Source organism: Nesoenas mayeri, assembly GCF_963082525.1.
Source record: "Nesoenas mayeri genome assembly, chromosome: 3".
Taxonomy (NCBI): Eukaryota; Metazoa; Chordata; class Aves; order Columbiformes; family Columbidae; genus Nesoenas; species Nesoenas mayeri.
This window is the reverse complement of record NC_137544.1, coordinates 39,259,278-39,277,166: the sequence shown is the minus strand read 5'-3', so window position 1 is coordinate 39,277,166 and position 17,889 is coordinate 39,259,278. Positions and strand designations below refer to the sequence as shown.

At 36.6% G+C, this 17,889-nt stretch overlaps 1 protein-coding gene across 5 annotated transcripts in view; it reads left to right on the top strand.

Annotated features, from left to right (window-relative positions):
- The window catches only part of MAP3K7 (mitogen-activated protein kinase kinase kinase 7), a 51,273-nt gene extending 34,885 nt beyond the window's left edge, over positions 1 to 16,388 (top strand). For 2 of the 5 annotated variants that reach the window (XM_080341098.1, XM_080341097.1), the window contains 5 exons: positions 1,570 to 1,634; positions 7,628 to 7,736; positions 10,559 to 10,620; positions 11,171 to 11,286; positions 13,268 to 16,388. In XM_080341098.1, the coding sequence (XP_080197224.1) occupies positions 1,570 to 1,634; positions 7,628 to 7,736; positions 10,559 to 10,620; positions 11,171 to 11,286; positions 13,268 to 13,448 (533 nt within the window). In that variant the 3' untranslated portion in view covers positions 13,449 to 16,388. Of the gene's footprint in view, positions 1 to 1,566; positions 1,635 to 7,627; positions 7,737 to 10,558; positions 10,621 to 11,170; positions 11,287 to 13,267 lie in introns of all 5 variants that reach the window. The other 3 variants (XM_080341096.1, XM_080341099.1, XR_013921934.1) reach the window with 2 other exon arrangements.
- The last annotated feature ends 1,501 nt before the right edge of the window (positions 16,389 to 17,889 follow it).

The following is a 17,889-nucleotide window of genomic DNA, read 5'->3' as shown; positions in this document are numbered from 1 at the left end:
GAGATGAGCTGTGTCAGCCAGATAAAGTATCCACAGTACAGAATTCTATTAAATGAATAATCTTGTTTGTTAAATGATTAGGTATTGAAAAAGTTCACTGCAAGTGAACAAGTTCAGAAATTTTGACATAGATTTGTCATTCACATGATCTCTAATATCGAAGTATTAAACATAATATAGCCATTATTGCTTAGGTAAGTATATACTTCCCCTGAATTTCAGAAGCAAATGATCAAGATTGCAATTCAGATTAATGTGTAGTCAGAGTAAAGAATATATTCCCATTCTGTAATGCTTCTTGATTTTCCTACATGCTTGTTTCTCATAGTACTATAAGACTATAAGATGTCATGACAAATGGTAAAGTGACACTGAGAATTTTTTATTGTTGTTTTGTGGTAATGTGTTCCTACATGTAATAATACCCTTATTTAAAAAATTAAAATATGACACCATTAAATGTATTGATTCAACATTAAATAGTCTTACGTTTTTGTAGTAACTGTTGCAAATCAAAACACCTGTCAAGATAGGCCATGGAGTTATGTGGAGGAGATGATGCTGAATGAGAAGTATCTAAAAGGTTAAAAATGTGATGCCTGGGAGGGAGCTGGGCTGGCGGGTGCTGCGGGCGAGGGGCTGCGGCTGCAGGACATGTTTCAGATGCTCCCCTCCATTAGCAAAGTTACGTAATGCGCAGCTAAGACCAAGAATTTTGAGCATTGTCAGCTGTTACTCGGGACAATTTGGTGTTTCCTTTTGGACAGCTGACCTGCTCTCAAAAGGCAATATAAACAATCAGTGTAATAAAAATCAAAGTAGCCAGGGAGATTCCGTTGCATAATCTCCTTTTATTTTTAAGGAGACTTGGTTTCCTGGAAATGCCTTTGATTGCATGTCAGTGTTAACATTTAAACTGTTTTATGTAGCTGTCAGTGGTGGATAATTGCTAACAGGTGGAAGGAGAGGAGGAAAAGATTACAGCATTGTGTTCAGGAGGTTGGTGGTGAGATGTGATTTAGCTGAACAGTCCCCTTTTCACACTTCTCAGAGCATGAGAACAGGACATAGTTCTGTTCATCTGAAGGAGACAAAGCCCAGAAGGAAGCACTTTTGCTTCTAAATTTTCACGCGGGGAGCGGCGCACGGGCAGAAGTCCTTGCCGTGTTCCTTGAGCGCGCCAAAGAGCAACAGGTTAAAGCTGGCAGCCTGTTATCTTCGCCGTCTAGCTTTTAGAAATCCCCATAACGTAACGCACTTGAAATAGTTGTCGTCATCAGCTCCTGCCCCGAGTACTAAGCCTGATCAAATACATGTGACAGAACATGGTGGAGTAGAGTGCAGCAGCAATTCATGTGGTAGGAGTGGTTATTGTATTAGGGTGTACTTTTTGTTGACAGGCCAGCATGTTTTGAGTTAAAATTCTGCAGCTGTCTCTCTCTCCCCCTCTCTCACTTTCTCTCTGTGGATTTGTACAAATTCCAAGCTCCTTTGCAACAGTCGCACCCTTCCTATTTTGTTCTGAATAGATTTCACTGGTTTGTTTTTGTTTTGTTTTTTTCCCAGCAGGAAACGGACAGCAGAGGCGCAGATCCATTCAAGATCTTAGTGTTGCTGGAACAGAGTCCAGTCAGGTAACATCTTTCTCGTCTCTTTATCTTTCAGTAAAGTGAACACCGAATCTGTACAGGGAAACTTGGTCTGGAAATCTTCACCTTTGATGCTTTCATAGAAATGATGTGGAAGCTTGGCAGGCTGTGGTGGCATCTGTATTGCATTTAAATTAGATTCCTTGAGGGTAGACAGTCTATGAATGAGCTCTAGGTGATAAGTGTTTTGTGTATAGCTCATGCAGCATTTGTCACTTTTATGTACACTTAGTTTTTGTGTACCATTTAATTTGGCTGGGGGCAGATGTCATACAGGAAATCCTTTTCATCTCTCTACACATAGAAAAGAATTGTAATTACTACTTCTGATTGTCTGAAGCAGTTATACATACATTAGGCTCACGTTCTGCATGAAAATAAAAAGCACATACCACAGTATTATAAACGTCTTTATTAGTAATGTCTGAATCCTGAATAGTAACTTATAGTATCACTCCATTTCTTGTGAAAGGTTTACAGGGGGGTGCTATCACAAAGTTTTGTTTAAAATGAAGGCTGTCTCAATAAGGTATTTTATAATACCAAGGATTTTTATCTGGTACTGTAAGTGCCATGGTAACAGATGCGGTGGTATGCTACATAAAATTTAAATTAAACTAAGAATATCTTAAATGAGAAAAGTACAGCTAATGCTACATTTGGATATGTTTATTTTGTGGTTTTAATTTCTTCATTGTCTTTGTCAATAATTCATGGAGGCTATTTGATCATTAGTGTGAACTTGCAATTCTGAAATCTCTACTATTATTTGCATGTGGGAAAACAGAGTTTAGCATATTCATCAGATTAAACAGGTTTCCATATTAAACAGCCTACTGCAGTAATCTAAAATAGGTGGTAATTCCAGGGTTGTGTATTTATCAGGGAGGTCAACATTTGATCCTCCTTCAATTCCATGGCGTGTGCTAAGCCACAGAAACCTCATCAATTCCGCAGGTATTACTAACTTAATTTATTCTGGATATCTAGCAGAAATTATTAGAATGACTCTTAAATCCATCCCAATATCTTCACAGTTGGTAGGTTTTTTTTAAGAAAGAAATGAATCTGCAAAATTTAATAAAGGAATAGATTAGCCTATTCCTTAATTGTGGAACTAAAATTATGCAAGACTTGGGAAAAATTGTGACAGTACATCAGTATCAAATTGCACTGACTGATGTATAAATATATTTAATTATAGCTTTTGTATTTAAAATTTTTCATTCTGCTCATTTTAAGGAATGGTACATATTTGAAAACATAGAATTTCAGCATTTTCTTCATATCTAATAACTACTGTAAGACCTTTTTTTGAAAGCTGTGCTACTGCTTGTATGGATGTTGTAGCTAAATTGTCTTTTTGATCGGAGGTGGGGGTTACAGAAAAGGGTTTTTTTGTTTACCTCCCCAATTTCTGATGAGGGTCTACAGAAATACCAGAACTGCGTTGTACTTTCTTGTTTCAGATAGTGTACATATTTGGAAATCCAAGTGGAAGAATTACATTTGTCTGCTTCTATCTTGCAGTTTTTGGAAAGGTTATGATAAAATCTGGAAAACATAATATTTTAACAGGTGTGAAAAATTCACTTTGGAATAAATTTTTGCACTGTCCATATAAACAGATAGTTAATTTTCATCCCCTTTTTGGTGTGAGAAAGAAAAGTCTACTGAAATTAACAATAACTTTTGACATACATACTGTATATTTAAAAAAAAAATCAATCTGAAAGCAATGAAGAAAGCAAGCAGAGTGTAATTATGGCAAAAGACTTAAGATTACTCTTTATGGGTTTCTATAGTTCTGGACCTTACTGCTTTGAATTTTCATTACAAATCTTGGACTGCTATCTATACAAGCAATCTACCAGCCAAAGCAGAAAAAACACCAATGACTCGCGTAGTTCTGGTCAGTTTATCATATCTCCCCATATACATTATATCATAGATAGGTGATCCTTCCTAATGTTGAAATCCCCTTCCCCCTCCCTCTCTTCATTGCAAACATCCTTCTTCCCCACATGCCATTCTCTCGTACACCCGCCCTGCAGCACAGCCTTTGTCACCAAGCTGCTGTGGCACCATGTGCCTCCGCTCCCAGCCCTGGTGAGCCCCTGTGCCACTCAAAATTGAAAGATTATCACAGTCTTGCCTTTTTTTTTAATTGTGTCATTGGACAGAGTAAAGCTGATTAAAAACTCTTTTTATTATACAACTTTTTCCTGATAACTGCCACTCTGTCAATAGCAAACGATTTTGTTATGACTGTATTTTTTTCTAATTAGGAAGGTTTTTCCAATTCAGAATGGATTTTTTGTTAAGGTGAAGGAAAACACTGGAGTTGATAATGACAAATATACTGAAGTTTGGGGTGCTTAACAGAAAGGGTAGACCAAGACTCTTGTCTTCCTGCTTAAATGCTTGTCTGTTTTAATCTGACCTTCTTTTACGTTTTATGATTGTATGTATATTTTCTTTCTCTGGACTGGTAGAATTTTCATGTAGTTTGTATGGCTGATCATTATTTTTATTTTGTTGAGACACTTAAGGCATTTTGGGTATTGCTTTTACTGAGGTTATCAACAGCAGACAGTAATAGTGCTTTGCAGATGATTTTACTACTCAACTGACCTTTTTATATCAACAGTTTAAATTAGAAGATATACTAAGCCAAAGACTTTCCCATCATTGGATCAGTTGTTGAAGTGATTCGGTGTTGAGAACATGTGTTTAATCTGCTTTTTCTCAGATTTCTCTGGTGCTTGGTGACCTTAGACTGGCCTTACTCCAAGTGACATGAGAAGCACTGATGCAACTCTCTCTGTACCGTCAAATGCTACATTTCCATCTGTTTTCATGCGTATATCGTGATGCTCTATTCATTTTTCCATGTGTTTTGGTTTTTTTGCACAGAACTGATTCTTCATTTTCCTCTACATGCATTTTAAAATATTGTATGGTGCCGTCTGTCCAGCACTGCTGCTCTTGCCTGAACACTTTCGTAACACAGAAACAGATGTGCAGACTCTGAACTGCAGCCATAAAAACTTTCAGGGGCTCTTTACACAGGACAGAATCTTTGTAGAATTTGATACTTTCTACAGATAGACTGAGAAACATATTTGGCATAATCACTCAGGAACTTCAGGTTGTGATCAAGTGTCTAGTGAGATAGTGAGGTGTCCTTGCCTATGTATATTTTATTGGATTGCTTGTTTTGGTACATCATAGTTCCCTCACAGTGCCATCATAATATCAAAACTACCTCCCTCTTACAAACCTTTTTTTTAAACAACTGTTGCTGGACCTTAGAGTTACTACAGTTGACTTTGAAGTAGAAAAAAATTAATATACTAAAGAAAACCGTGTACTATATTGAAGAGTTGAAAAGCAAGGTCGGAATGTATGTGTTCACATGCATGCAGGCTAAGTGTGATAATTTGTGAGATCTGGTATTATATAGGTGAATCATTCTGTCCGTGAGATTGTGAAATTGGTCCTCCCCTCTCGCAGCAAGATCAAATCTGTGAATGAGGAGACAGGGCTAGTAACAATGACTACTTTAAACTGGGTTGTCCATTTAAATTAAGCTTGAAGGGAGGGATTATTCCTTAGAGCACACCAGCTTTACAGGCCTGATTTGAGAGTAACCCAGTGACAAGTCTGTTGAGTGCAGTGAGATACCTGGAATAAACAAGGATGAAGGGATCCCTGTTGAAAGGGGAGCAGAAACTCATTGCTAGAGAGCAGTCACCGGCTTACCTGTCAGAGGATCTGCTGTCCAGGAGGCCTAATAATCTATAATGCTATAATCTAACAGGTGTTCAGTTTGGGGAACTTCCCTTGTAATGCTTTTTAGATGTGCCTCAGATACGAATCCTTCATTTCTTCCTAGTAATTTTGTCTGAACAATGCTATCAAGGAAATGTTGTTTGGTTGTTTTTTCTGTTGATGGATGAAAACAATCTGGTACAGCAAGCAATGTGGTACAGCATTGAAAAGTTACTGTACCTAGAGTACTTCTTAGGTGCCCTTTTCAATCAGCTGTAGATACTCAGCACATCTCTTTCTGCTTAAAGGACTTACTGTGAAAAGCACTTGCTCTGTCTTTTGACCTTGCACATCAGGGTGTGTTTATCATATCTGAGGACACTGACAGTAAGCTCAGCAAGTTAAACCTTGCTTAATGTCAACAAAGACTCCGACACTAAAGCTTTTTCAGAATGTCTAATGCCGTCATCCTGATAATATAATCCATCGGATTATTTGTACAGTAGTTCATTGTCCTCATCCTGGTTACTGCCATAAGACACTAAATGGTTAGTAAAAATGAAACTACTCCTGTTAATGCTGCTTGCGTGAAGAAATACAAGGCTCACAGATAAATGTTGGTCCCAGTTTGGCAATTCCTTTGTTCTTACGAAGTTTCGTGTCGTTCTCTGTTTATGAATATACTTCCTTTGATAGGGCAGAATGTACTCTCATATGAGTTTCTTCAACATCTGAAGACTGAAATAATTTGTGAAAATTAGACAGGTTAAGCAAAAATATAATTACATGTAAAATAAATTTCATTTTTTAATTAATAATTACTTGCACTAAAGCCACCTACTTCTTTTGCAAACATTTTTCCATTGCTTAAGCAAATAAGACTGAAATGTTCAGCATAGGAACAGTGTTAAGTGCTGCAAAATAAGGTTTGCTTTTTAAAGTTTTTCAACTAATAATTGAGCTGTGTTTGACTTCCCCGTTGTACCCAGCAGACTTGAACTATTGTTCTTTAAAGGATGTTTCATTTTAGAAAGCATGGGCATTTACCATTATAGGTCTCGTGTGCAATTTAACAGTATGCTCTCCTAGCCTCTTAAACTGAAGCAATTACAGGAGAAACATAATGCAGTTGAAATAATGGATATTTCTGTGTTTAGAATCTTGTTACTCTGGATTGTTACTTGACTGACGGAAATCCTGGCTTTTAAAAATTAAATTGATATTTGGAAATTAGGGTCATAAAGAAATAGTTTTCAGGTAATATATATTCGAGTGCTTCTTTTGAAAAATAGGGGCATTTAATTACTTTGTGATAAATACACCACATGGAAAATGGTTGTATACTTCATTTTTTTCCCTGCAAAACTTGCTGGGGTTTATGGTCTTAAGTCCTGTAGTATGTTAATTTTATGTCAGTGAGGGACTATATGAAATACAAGAATATGTAGTGCAAATAATAATTCTGAAAAAGAAATTCAGTAGAATAATGAAGTCTGCGTTATGTTTTTGCGCTTTGGTAAACAAAAGGATTGGAGGTGTCAAGCTGTATATATGGGAACTTCCTACAGAATTTTGCTTTAGTTCTTAATTTGCTTTGTGAGAGATGTACTAATTTTCTAGTTGCTTTGGTTTAATTGATTGATCCTTTTTGATGAAGCAGTGTTTTCATGTTTTCTGAATATGAATCACATAACCTCTGAGTTAACATAAGAACCATAAGAAAACTAGATTAATACACCACAGGCCAGTGCAGTTACTAAGCTGCATTCCATTAGCTTAATGTCATCTCATTCATTGATTAAATATTCAAAACAAACTTTATTTCTTCCTTATGTTATTTCACTGAATGATGGTGTGAAAATTACTAGACAAACTGTCACGCTTTTGTATAAAGGTCTTGAATGCATTGTTGAGTGCTGCTTCTTATTACACTGAATAGTCAAATTATGTCCATTTCTTTTTATATGGTAATGGTAGAGTAGAAATGGGGATGAAATTATCACTGTAATGCATGTAAAGTTTATCAGACGATCTGGAGAGACATCAGAGTAAAAGCTTGGGGAGGAACGTATTTGGAAGGATTATAGGTTCAGGTTTCTTCACATGTATTTTTCTTTTGAATAATGTTATTTAAAATTAACTTTTGAAAAAATCTTCTATTAACTTTTCTTGTAATTTTATTTTGTTTTCTTTTATAATTTCAGGAGAGTAGAAACAGCAGTAGATCATCTAGTCCTAGTGTAAGAATGATCACTCCATCGGGACCAACCTCTGAAAAGCCAGCTCGTAATCCATGGACACCTGATGATGCAGGTAATCCTTTGTTTGTTAGTTAACTTATTGCTTATAAAAAATAGAAAATATTGATTTTATTATGGTGTGGGATGTGTACCTAGACGTTAACAAAATTAAGCAGTGAAAGTCACAGTCCATTTCAGTTCTGCTTAGATTAAATCATTATGTTACTGCTTTGTTTTGCACACTGGCTTAAAGAACTTTTTGATATAGATTATATTAAGTTACATAAACTTGTAAGCATTTTGCTGGTAAGAAAGTGCTATACAGATGCAGAGATAGTAGTATTTAATGCAGATCTTTCAGCACCAGTTTTTTACTGTAGTGTGGTTTTGGGCAATTATGGAAATGGACATTTTAGAGTATTCTAGTCTTGTGCATTTGTATTATGAATGCACAGTCAAAGCTTTCATTGCTCCGACATGTGGAATGATGCTATGTAGGTGAGTATCAGCTGGAATACAATTGGTTTTTTATCTGTAATTTTGCTTATGCAGAATGTACATGTGCACACAATCTTACAGTTTTCAGATGAACTAATGAGTGTCTGAAGAAGTCTTGTAATTATTTCTGTTGTAGCATCACTGTTCTTTTATTATGAAATAGAATTTAGATTGAACATGATTTAATAGTTGAATTCAATTTTAAAAGTCATAATGCACTCCATTATGAAAAGAACCAATACTGGGCTGCATGAAAACAATGGATTCCCCCAAATTGCTTTTTAGAATATAAGTAAAAACTACATTTTTGTTACCAAAATGTACATGTTGAATCTTAAACTTAGTCTCAAGCTGGTACCTCAGAGTGCCTCATATTCTGAAATATTTTCCTTGTGATACATTTCATCTGTGGCTGATCAGACTCTTTCATACTTTTCCTGTAACCATCTGAAAAATTAAAACTGACTCTTGCACAAGCATGTATTTATGTATATATATATATATATATATATATATATATAAATATGCACTCTTGTATTTTACCAAATATAAGGTGATTCTGTATGGAAGATGTGTACTTTTCCCCACCCCCTGTTTTAGTGGAAGGAGGGCAACATACTCTTTTGTTTTGCTTCTATACTTTCTGCTTTCCATTGTCACGTTGCCTAATCACACTCTCTGCCTCGTCACTCATCATTTCCCAAAGCCCTTGCCCACTGCCACAGTCCACCCTGTGCCCTCTTTTGTGTTGAGTGGGCCCTAAATTGCTTCAGGCAGTGAGCACTTAGGGGAATTGCCGCCTCACACAGAAGCAAGCTCTTCTCAACCAATAGTTAATCAGGAACTGAAATTTGCTGAATGTATGTCAGTGCAAAGATAGTTTGTCCAAAGTCTTTGGCCTTATATTAAGCACAGCACTAGAGCTAAAAGTCAGGTCCGTTGTCTGACCCACAGAAATCCCTCACCTTATACTCCGGTAAATACAGAATGTACCACCTGTATGTTTTGTCTTGTCAGGTTTATGCTGTCCATGAACAAAAAATGGTTTAGAGTTCTAAAGAAAGGAACAATTTTGGTTTTCTGTAAAAGAGGGTACTTTATTAAGTTAATGAGGTAAAATGAAAAAATGAGGATGCAGCTGAATCTGGTCAGTCACAGGAAAAGCTGCAGTTCGGTGACACGGTGCTGAAATGCTCAGGAATGTGATCTGAAGTGTTTTGCATGTATTGATGTATTTGAAACATTGCAATAATTTCATTGCTGTAGCAGTATTCCGTATATGGCAATAGTCTAAGGCAGGGAAGGGCTTTTTATATTGTTCTCATGTAAGGTACTGTGGTGATTAAGTCTCTGGTTTTAGGGTTGTTGGGGTTTTTTTCTTCTCTTTTTTCTTTTTTTAACCACCTTCCAGTTTCCTTACAAGCATACACTTAACCACTTTTTCTCCATTCCCACCCTCTTATTTCTGTTTCCTTTTGAAGCTGCTCTTGGAGATAGCATAGTCTTTGAGGGCAACACCTTAGTTTCTCTACCACGACTACTCTGTGGCAGGTGCTTTTGGGGTATGGGTAAGCAGCCCCTTTTTTTTCCCCACTTACCCTCCTCCATATAATCCTCTAGTAGCAATAATGCAGCTATAAAATCAGTAGTTTCTCCATGTGTCTTTACTCCTGTGTCTCTTAAAGCTTAACAGTAACCTTGCGATCCCCAGATTGTGGGCTCCCAAAAGATAGGATCTGTAAGCATTCAGAAACATGTTAAATCTGAAATGAAAGCACTAGAGAAATCCAGAGTAACTGCAGTCTAAGAAGAGAGCAGTCCAGCCCAGGAGATAGGTTGGTTGTTGGGTTCCTTGCTACCCACAAAGTATCTCTACGGAACAGAGGAGATGCCCGAGTGCATGTTGTGAGGAACATACTTAGAGACCTCACTGGGAGCAGGTTTCAAAACTGCCCAGGAGGTTGTGCTTATTTTATTTTGGCAGAGCTGGTTTGCACAGCTTCTAATTTTAAAATCATTAGATGCATGGGCTGGCTGGCTGGCTGATCCTTCATAAACAAGAATGAAATGGCAACTTTTTTATAAATAGACAATGTGATTGCAAACTGTACAAAAATAGGGTTTTTTTAATCTGTATGCTGCTACATGGCTTCTAGAAGTGTAGGATGATACCCTTAATACTTATTTCTTCTTGGTGTGATAGGCCGTAATTTGAAGTTCTTAATTTTATCAGAAAAACAAAATGATTCGTCTGCCTTGGTATTGGAACGCTGCTAATTCCATTTGCCTTTCCACATTCAATTGTGTATTGTGAAATGACTTAGAATTCTTGGTTTTGCCCGATAAGAGTAGAATTAACTCTGAAAATACATTAACATTTTCTTGGTATTGTTACAGAGACCAATGGGTCAGATAACTCCATCCCAATGGCATATCTTACATTAGATCATCAGTTGCAGGTAATAAATACATGCTTTATTAGTTTCTTTATCTTGCATTTCATTCCAATGTGTGAGTTTTGGGCTGTAAAATATAGTGCTACATATTTACCTGTGTTTATATTCAGTCTAACTTTTGACTAAGGCTAAAAAAACATATTATGTAATCTGAGATTGGTTGACTCAGATTTGATCAAGCTATTAAAAACAAGTCCTGGGAAACACGATCTGTAAAACCAAATGTAAGTGGAGTTTGACTGTTAAAATAAGGCATGATTTGCTTGTCTATTACTGGGTTAAATTGTTGCATTCACTTTATTTGTTGTGTAGGGGACTAAATGCTACTTTGATTTTTGTGACAGAGAGAATATCAGATTAATAACTGCAGCTTTGAGGTTTGAGTCAACTTTGACATCAGTGCAGTGACATTTTCCAGGGCATGGTTTAACACTTATTTTTAAAACCTTACTGGTTTTTAAAAGACATTATAAATACACTACAGAGACATTCTAGCACACTTTATACTAACATATCAGTTCATTAGTTTTTAACATGTCTGATTTATTTTCAGCCTCTAGCACCATGCCCAAACTCCAAAGAATCTATGGCTGTGTTTGAACAGCACTGCAAAATGGCACAGGAATATATGAAAGTTCAGACAGAAATTGCATTGCTGTTGCAGAGGAAGTAAGTGAAATGTGTTTAACCTTTTCTGTTCTTCTGTTATCTGTGACTATTATTTCTGGCTTTATGAAGTAACATTTCATAGAGCATAAATATTTTCCAGCCTTAATCTCAAAAATACTGAGCTGCTCAATACAGGTGAGATATCCAGAGCAGGTAATTGAAGGTTTTAATCAATATCTGGACAAGTCCTACTTTAATGTGTGTGGCACATCTGTGTGTGACATACTAATAATGTGTACTTGTATCATCTCAAGTAAAAGACCTGGACTGTTGAGGAGCCTTGGAATTTTGATTCCAACACTGTCCAGTAGAAGATTTTCAGTTGTAACGTGTAGATAATCTTTTGGATAATGGATTATGGAACTTTGACTAATATGTCAATGTTACTCATTTGGCAGTTAGTTTTTATCTCATGTCTGACTTTTGTCAAGCGTCAAATTTACAACAGTATTATCAACACACATCTTGTGTTTTTCTACCAGGGGTTTAGGACCTAATGCTTGAAAGCCGTTATCCTCATGCACTAGAAATAAATGCTTTCCTGTTACGTTGTAACTGCACGTATTGTTGGATGAGGGCCAAAGTTATTACTCATTCAGAACTTCAGTTTGCAATAGGTTCTCTTGTGTTCTGCATCTCAGCATTTCTGTTTCCTGACGCTGGGGAGCAGGTCTGAGAGGCCACATACGCTCCTGTGCTACACCAAGGAACCAGCTTGTTACCCACTGCAGGCAACAGCTGTTAATTAGAGCTTGCCCTTGGTGTTTGTGGAATAGCTAATGAGAAAAATGTGTGTATAAACCTCCTGCACAGTAGAAATAGCATACAGAATGGGGGAAAAAAGCTACTGTAAGCTTGACTTCCTATCATCTATTCACTTCTGGCTTAGCATCCAGAGACCAATTTTTTTTCAAGTGCAACTAGAATTTTTAGACTTTGTGAGGAGATGCTGAAGCTTGTATGGAGATATTAATTTTGGTTTTGTTTTTGTTGTCTCTAAATGTCAATAGATTACATGAAAATGTGTTTCTGTTTTAAAACTGTTAATTCTGTACGGTTAGCTTCCTACTTTTATCTTTTTTTCTAATAAGTCTGCATACACGTTTCTCCCAAACTGTTTTTTTCTTAGAACATAATTGCACATGGATGTTAAAACAAAAAATAGTATTGTGGTTGATGAATTTAATGCTGGTTAAGGTAGTTATTAATTCAGCCTTTAATGAATGATTAAATTTTCTTTAACTGTAATTATAAACCATATGGCAACAATTAATTAACATGAACTTTCTCCTCTACTGTTTTGTTGCTAAAATATTGCTGGCAGCTTGCCTTCTTGTCACCTCATAAACAAATAGAAAAACAAACTGCTACATCAGTTTTGCTGGATAATTTATAGCAAGTTTATCTATGTGTTTGTTCCTCTAAAATTGTTGGTAAAAAACATATTGAACACTTATGGCATAAATTAAGTGGTGACAGTTACAAAAATAATTTGCTTGATTCTGCCTTTCCACTTCTTTAAGAAGTTCAAGTCTATAAGAGAACAGCACTTCACTAAAATTTACCAAAATTATTGCAATCTTGTGTCTTAAGTTGTCTTTTGAGTTTTTAAATATACATATTGTTAAGCAAAATAAGAGTTTAATATATTTATGAAATTCTGTGTGGAACCTTAGATATTTTACTGTGACCTGTGGAGCTATGCTTGAAACACATCATATAAGGGACAGTTTTAGAGATCGAGGCTATGACTTGCAGCTATTTTAAAGCTTAAATGTGAATTTGATTTGGAAGGTAATTTTTCCCCAGAATACAGTAAAGAATAAGATTTTTTTGTTGTGGGCAACTTTTGTTTTGCACAAAATATCACCAGCCATGAATTCAGACAGATAAGCAGATACTGATTTGAAATATACAAAGTCATATACACACAAATCAAAGTAGATTATAAATGACAAATTTTTCTTTTTTTTAATTTTAGACAAGAACTAATAGCAGAACTGGACCAGGATGAGAAAGACCAGCAAAACACATCCCGTCTGGTACAAGAACATAAAAAGCTGTTAGATGAAAACAAAAGTCTCTCAACTTACTATCAACAATGCAAAAAACAATTAGAGGTCATCAGAAATCAGCAACAGAAACGGCCAGGCACATCATGATTTCCTGGGACCTTTCAAATGAAAAATATGCACAGAAAAGACTGATTTATTTTTTTTTTTTAAATTTTATTTTATTGTTGTTATTATTATCCCTTATTATGACAACTCATGAGTGTTAGCTTCTTGCTGTGATCTGTATTTGTCTACTACACTTAACATCATTTAATTTCCTTTTTCCTATGGTGGACATCCAGTTCAACAGGTTGATCGAATAAGGTGAGGAAACAGTGGCTTGAGTTAACCAACGGCACTCAATTGAAAGCCAGACAGTGGCTGTATGCATGCTCCTGGTGTGAAGGCTGGCCTAACAAGTGTTAAAGTGGCTGCTACATTGTAAGATCTTATTTTTAGGTTTTGGTGTTACCTCAATAAGAGCAAAACAAAAACTTTCCTGTTTAAGAATGGTTTTGTTCCAGTGTCTCATCTCAAACTGTTAATACGACAATTATTTGCAGGACTTAAACAAGCACCAGACTGCAGAAGTTACATTGACTTGACCAGAGTAATTCATGGTGCATTAGCGATACCTTTTACCTGTAGACATAGTGTATTTTTTCCACATGCAAAATGGTAGGCAAACTGATGCCAGCATCCTTGGTTCAGTGCTTGATAGCCCTGCATTTTGACTAATACATTTCTTGTAATCTTGGATTCATAAAATATTTGAAGTAAAAGGCTGTATTTTCTTTACTTTCTCGGGGGAATGGCCTGCAATTTCATTTAGTTGCTGGGCAGAAGTTCTGAAGGTAATTCACTGGGCAAAGTTGGTCCCTTATATAAAACAGAGAAACTAATGAAACTGTGTTTTAAACCTTTAAAGCTTTTTTCCCTTTTGTCCTTTGGAAGGAAATTCAGAATGCAGAGTAATACGAAAGTTGAAATACTTGCTCCCTTCATACCACCTCTTGGATTTTTGGGTTTTTTTCTTACAACTTATTTGCTGAAAACCATTTACCATAAATGTAAATAAGTTTGTTTTAGATAGGGAAGAAAAGGTTTGGGGAAATGAATTGATTTTAAATAGCGAATTAAAAAATGGAGTTGAGTATGCAAATAGCGGAAGCTATTAAAAAAAAAAAATGAAGGAAATGTCTTAAATATTCATCAGGAATCTCAGTTATTCCACTCATTTGAACATGGTTCAAAGGAAGTCCATCCACAGAATGCCTGCTGCCTTTGTGACTAAAGAATTGCATTTAATGAACTCAAGCAGAATATGTAATGATCAGTGTCATTATTTACCATTATTACATGGGAGAAAATAGCTACTTGTTTACATTGCAGATTGATTATTTGGATTATGAAGTAACTTTCAACTGGTACAAAAATAAGGCACTTACAAATATAATGAGAAATTATTCCTTACATAAGCTCTTGGTGTACTCAGTTTTGGGCAGGGCTTTAATAACATTCTTTTACAAAAGGAAATCAGAAAACGGAAGTTTAGCTGCTGAACCCTCAAAATAAAAGAGAACTAATCTGAAATTCGAGTTATGCTAATTTCAAAGGAGTAATTATTCGTAAGAGCTAATGAGAAGAACTTGGAAAAACATTAAGGGTAAAAACCTCACAGGGTTTTTCCCTTCCTGCCTACCTGACAACTAACATTAATATTATTGTGCTTATCTGTGAACAACAAAGGTGACAAACCGTTTACTGAACGGTGTCATCCTGTCTTGAAAATAAATCCGTTGTTGGCAAACCTTTGGGAGTTACAAACCCTTCCCTCGTTTTATTTAAATAAAGGAAGGGTTATCATTCCCAGAACCTTAGCAGATAATTTGATTAGTTAGCTGAAACTGATATTGGGATCAAGTTAAGGGCACACATATTTATAGCAAAATGTAATTGGCAGAGAAAATAACTGTAGTATTAGGAATAGCACAAGTTATCCAAAGCATTGCCGTTCACATACATCTGTCCATCTACCGAAATGGGCATGTTCTGTGATCAGCAGCTTGCTTGGCATATGCTGAAGCATGAAGTAGAGCAGCATAAAATACTAATGCTCAACTTCAGATGCATGGTTGATAATTACATACACAAAATCATTTCCCAGGACAGTTTTTTACAATTTGCCTTGTCACCAAACAGATACACTTAAGGTAAATCAGTATTTTATACGAGAAGTTGCTTTATGGCAAAGTTTGAATAGTGAGTGCAATGCTAACTTAATGGTACATGATACAAAAGTCTGTTCTAACAGTTGCTTCTGACTTTTCAGGGTTTACATTAAAAAGGATCTCAGATCGTAATATAAGTGCTCTGCTTCCATGCACCGTTGAACTCGGCTCCATTCAACAGTTGGGTTATATTGCTCCTGTAACTTACAAAGGGAATTTGGAGTTTGACCTTTTGCCTTCCAATTGTCCCTTTCTTCCAGCAAAAATTTAAGAAGTATGTGCGCAGATTTCTCAGTGCGGTGTTCTGTGTGGCAAAATCTGTGTTTTCATTTTAAAAACACCTGTAAGGATAGAATATAGTGGTTTTGGATAAAAAGAGTTTAACAGCTTAACTTTCAGTGACCTTTATTATTTTCATAAGGCTCTTGTTTTAAAGTTGTTTACAAACGTATTTTTATTTTTCTGTTAAACTGTCTGGAGTGTTCGGGATTTTTTTCATGTACTCTTTTATCCAGTTAAAGCTATTCCTCTAATAATGGAGGTTGAACATCTAGTTTTGTCTGGGCACTGCCTTCTCAAAAAAAGGTAACAGGCTCTGCTTTTTGTTACAGTATGTGTTCTGTAAGATACTGTGTAATTGAAAGTATGCTTCTGTACACTGTGCAGTTCTACCAAAAATGCTTTTTTTAGCCTTTTTGGTTTTTTTCTGATGAGAAGTTGAAGATTGTAATTCAAAACTTGTACATAAATTGGTGAATGATTTCATATGATTCAGGAATGAGCAGTGTGGCTTTCTGCTACAGGGTTTTATTGCGTTGTCAGGAATCTAATGAATAAAAGCTGAGAGACTTCCACAAACATGTAGTAATACCCCAACACTTGCCAGGGCATCCTTGATCTCCGATGGAATCCCAGAAGGGGTGGGGAATAGTCATCATGCAGTTGTTCCCACCGCCGAAAGAAAATTCTTCTGCTATTAGCTCTTCCCTTCCTGCGTGCAGAAGTAGGATGTGGGATGAATAGTCCCGCTCATAACTGAACATCAAGATATTTTAAGAATGCCACATCTTTCACACAGGTGTTCCACAGAATGATTAGCGCTGGTCTTCTGTTGTTCAGCTCAGACAGATTGCATTCCCTGGAACTTGTCTATTTTGTTCATAATGGATTTTACTGCCTAAGAGTTTCTGTTGCAGTACCACAGACAGAAACAACCCCTGAACCGTTCCCTGCCTATGAAGAACACACAGTCTTGCTTCAGATCTGGTCGAACTGTTTTGAACAATGCGGCCGTTTCAGGTGGCCTGCTCAAACCTGCAGGAAAGTTTGAAAGGATAGGGGCAAAAAAAAGTGCAGCACACTCCACCTCTCAAAATGCAGATTTCCCTGTGGTGAACTGGTTGAAGAGGAGGATCTTAGGAAAGTAAGCCTGTGTGCATGTATACACACATGTATACACACTTACGTACTCATGTATAGACGTAGACAGCTCCATATATCAAATCAGCATTGGTGTCTTTTTATTTCAAAAATTTGAGTTTTCTGTAGACAGTTTTTATTTACTTTGATCGTGTCACTAGATGAGTGGTGTTCTGAGCCTCTGAGGATTGAGTTCTGTAGAGATAGATAAATACAGGTGTGCGTATATGAGAGGGCATCATTTTCTATGCCTGCATAACCCTTTTATACTTCTCGCAGAGACAGTTCAGATCTCCTCCCACCACACCTGGACAGATCTGCTATAAATGTTTTGACTTTCAACCTACATCCTGACTCTGGTCATGGAGGGGTACTTAATGAAAGAGCAAACCTGAAATTCAGACCAAATACTTTATTTAAAAAATACTGTCTTAAAATACTTAGAACACTGGCAATCCTAGGGCTTTAACCTAATTAATAAAAGGAATATAGCTGTGTGCTTTACACAAAATAGCTAAAAATTAGAGATGCCACCAAGGATAAAATATGCTTGTGTTTGGGTAGTTACATGTGCGTTGTAGACAACTCCCTTCTAACATGGATAATAGCAGCCCAGGTACTCTTAGGCTTGGGAACTGTTGCCATTTATGGATGGAAAGACAGCAGCAGATCTTCATGTTATAAGGAGTTAAGAGCACATCCAGCCTTGTGAAGCAAAAGGCAAGGGGAGAGGCAGACCTGGAAGCGTGTGGGGTGGAGCCCCTGTCTCCTTGGCAAGAGACCACAGTTCTTTGCCAGTTCTGGGGGAAATGGGGTGACCCAGTGCACCCCAGCAGCAGCTCCCCAGCAGCATCCAGACTGCAGCTGTGGGTTTTGGCTTCCCCCAGACCTCATCCTGT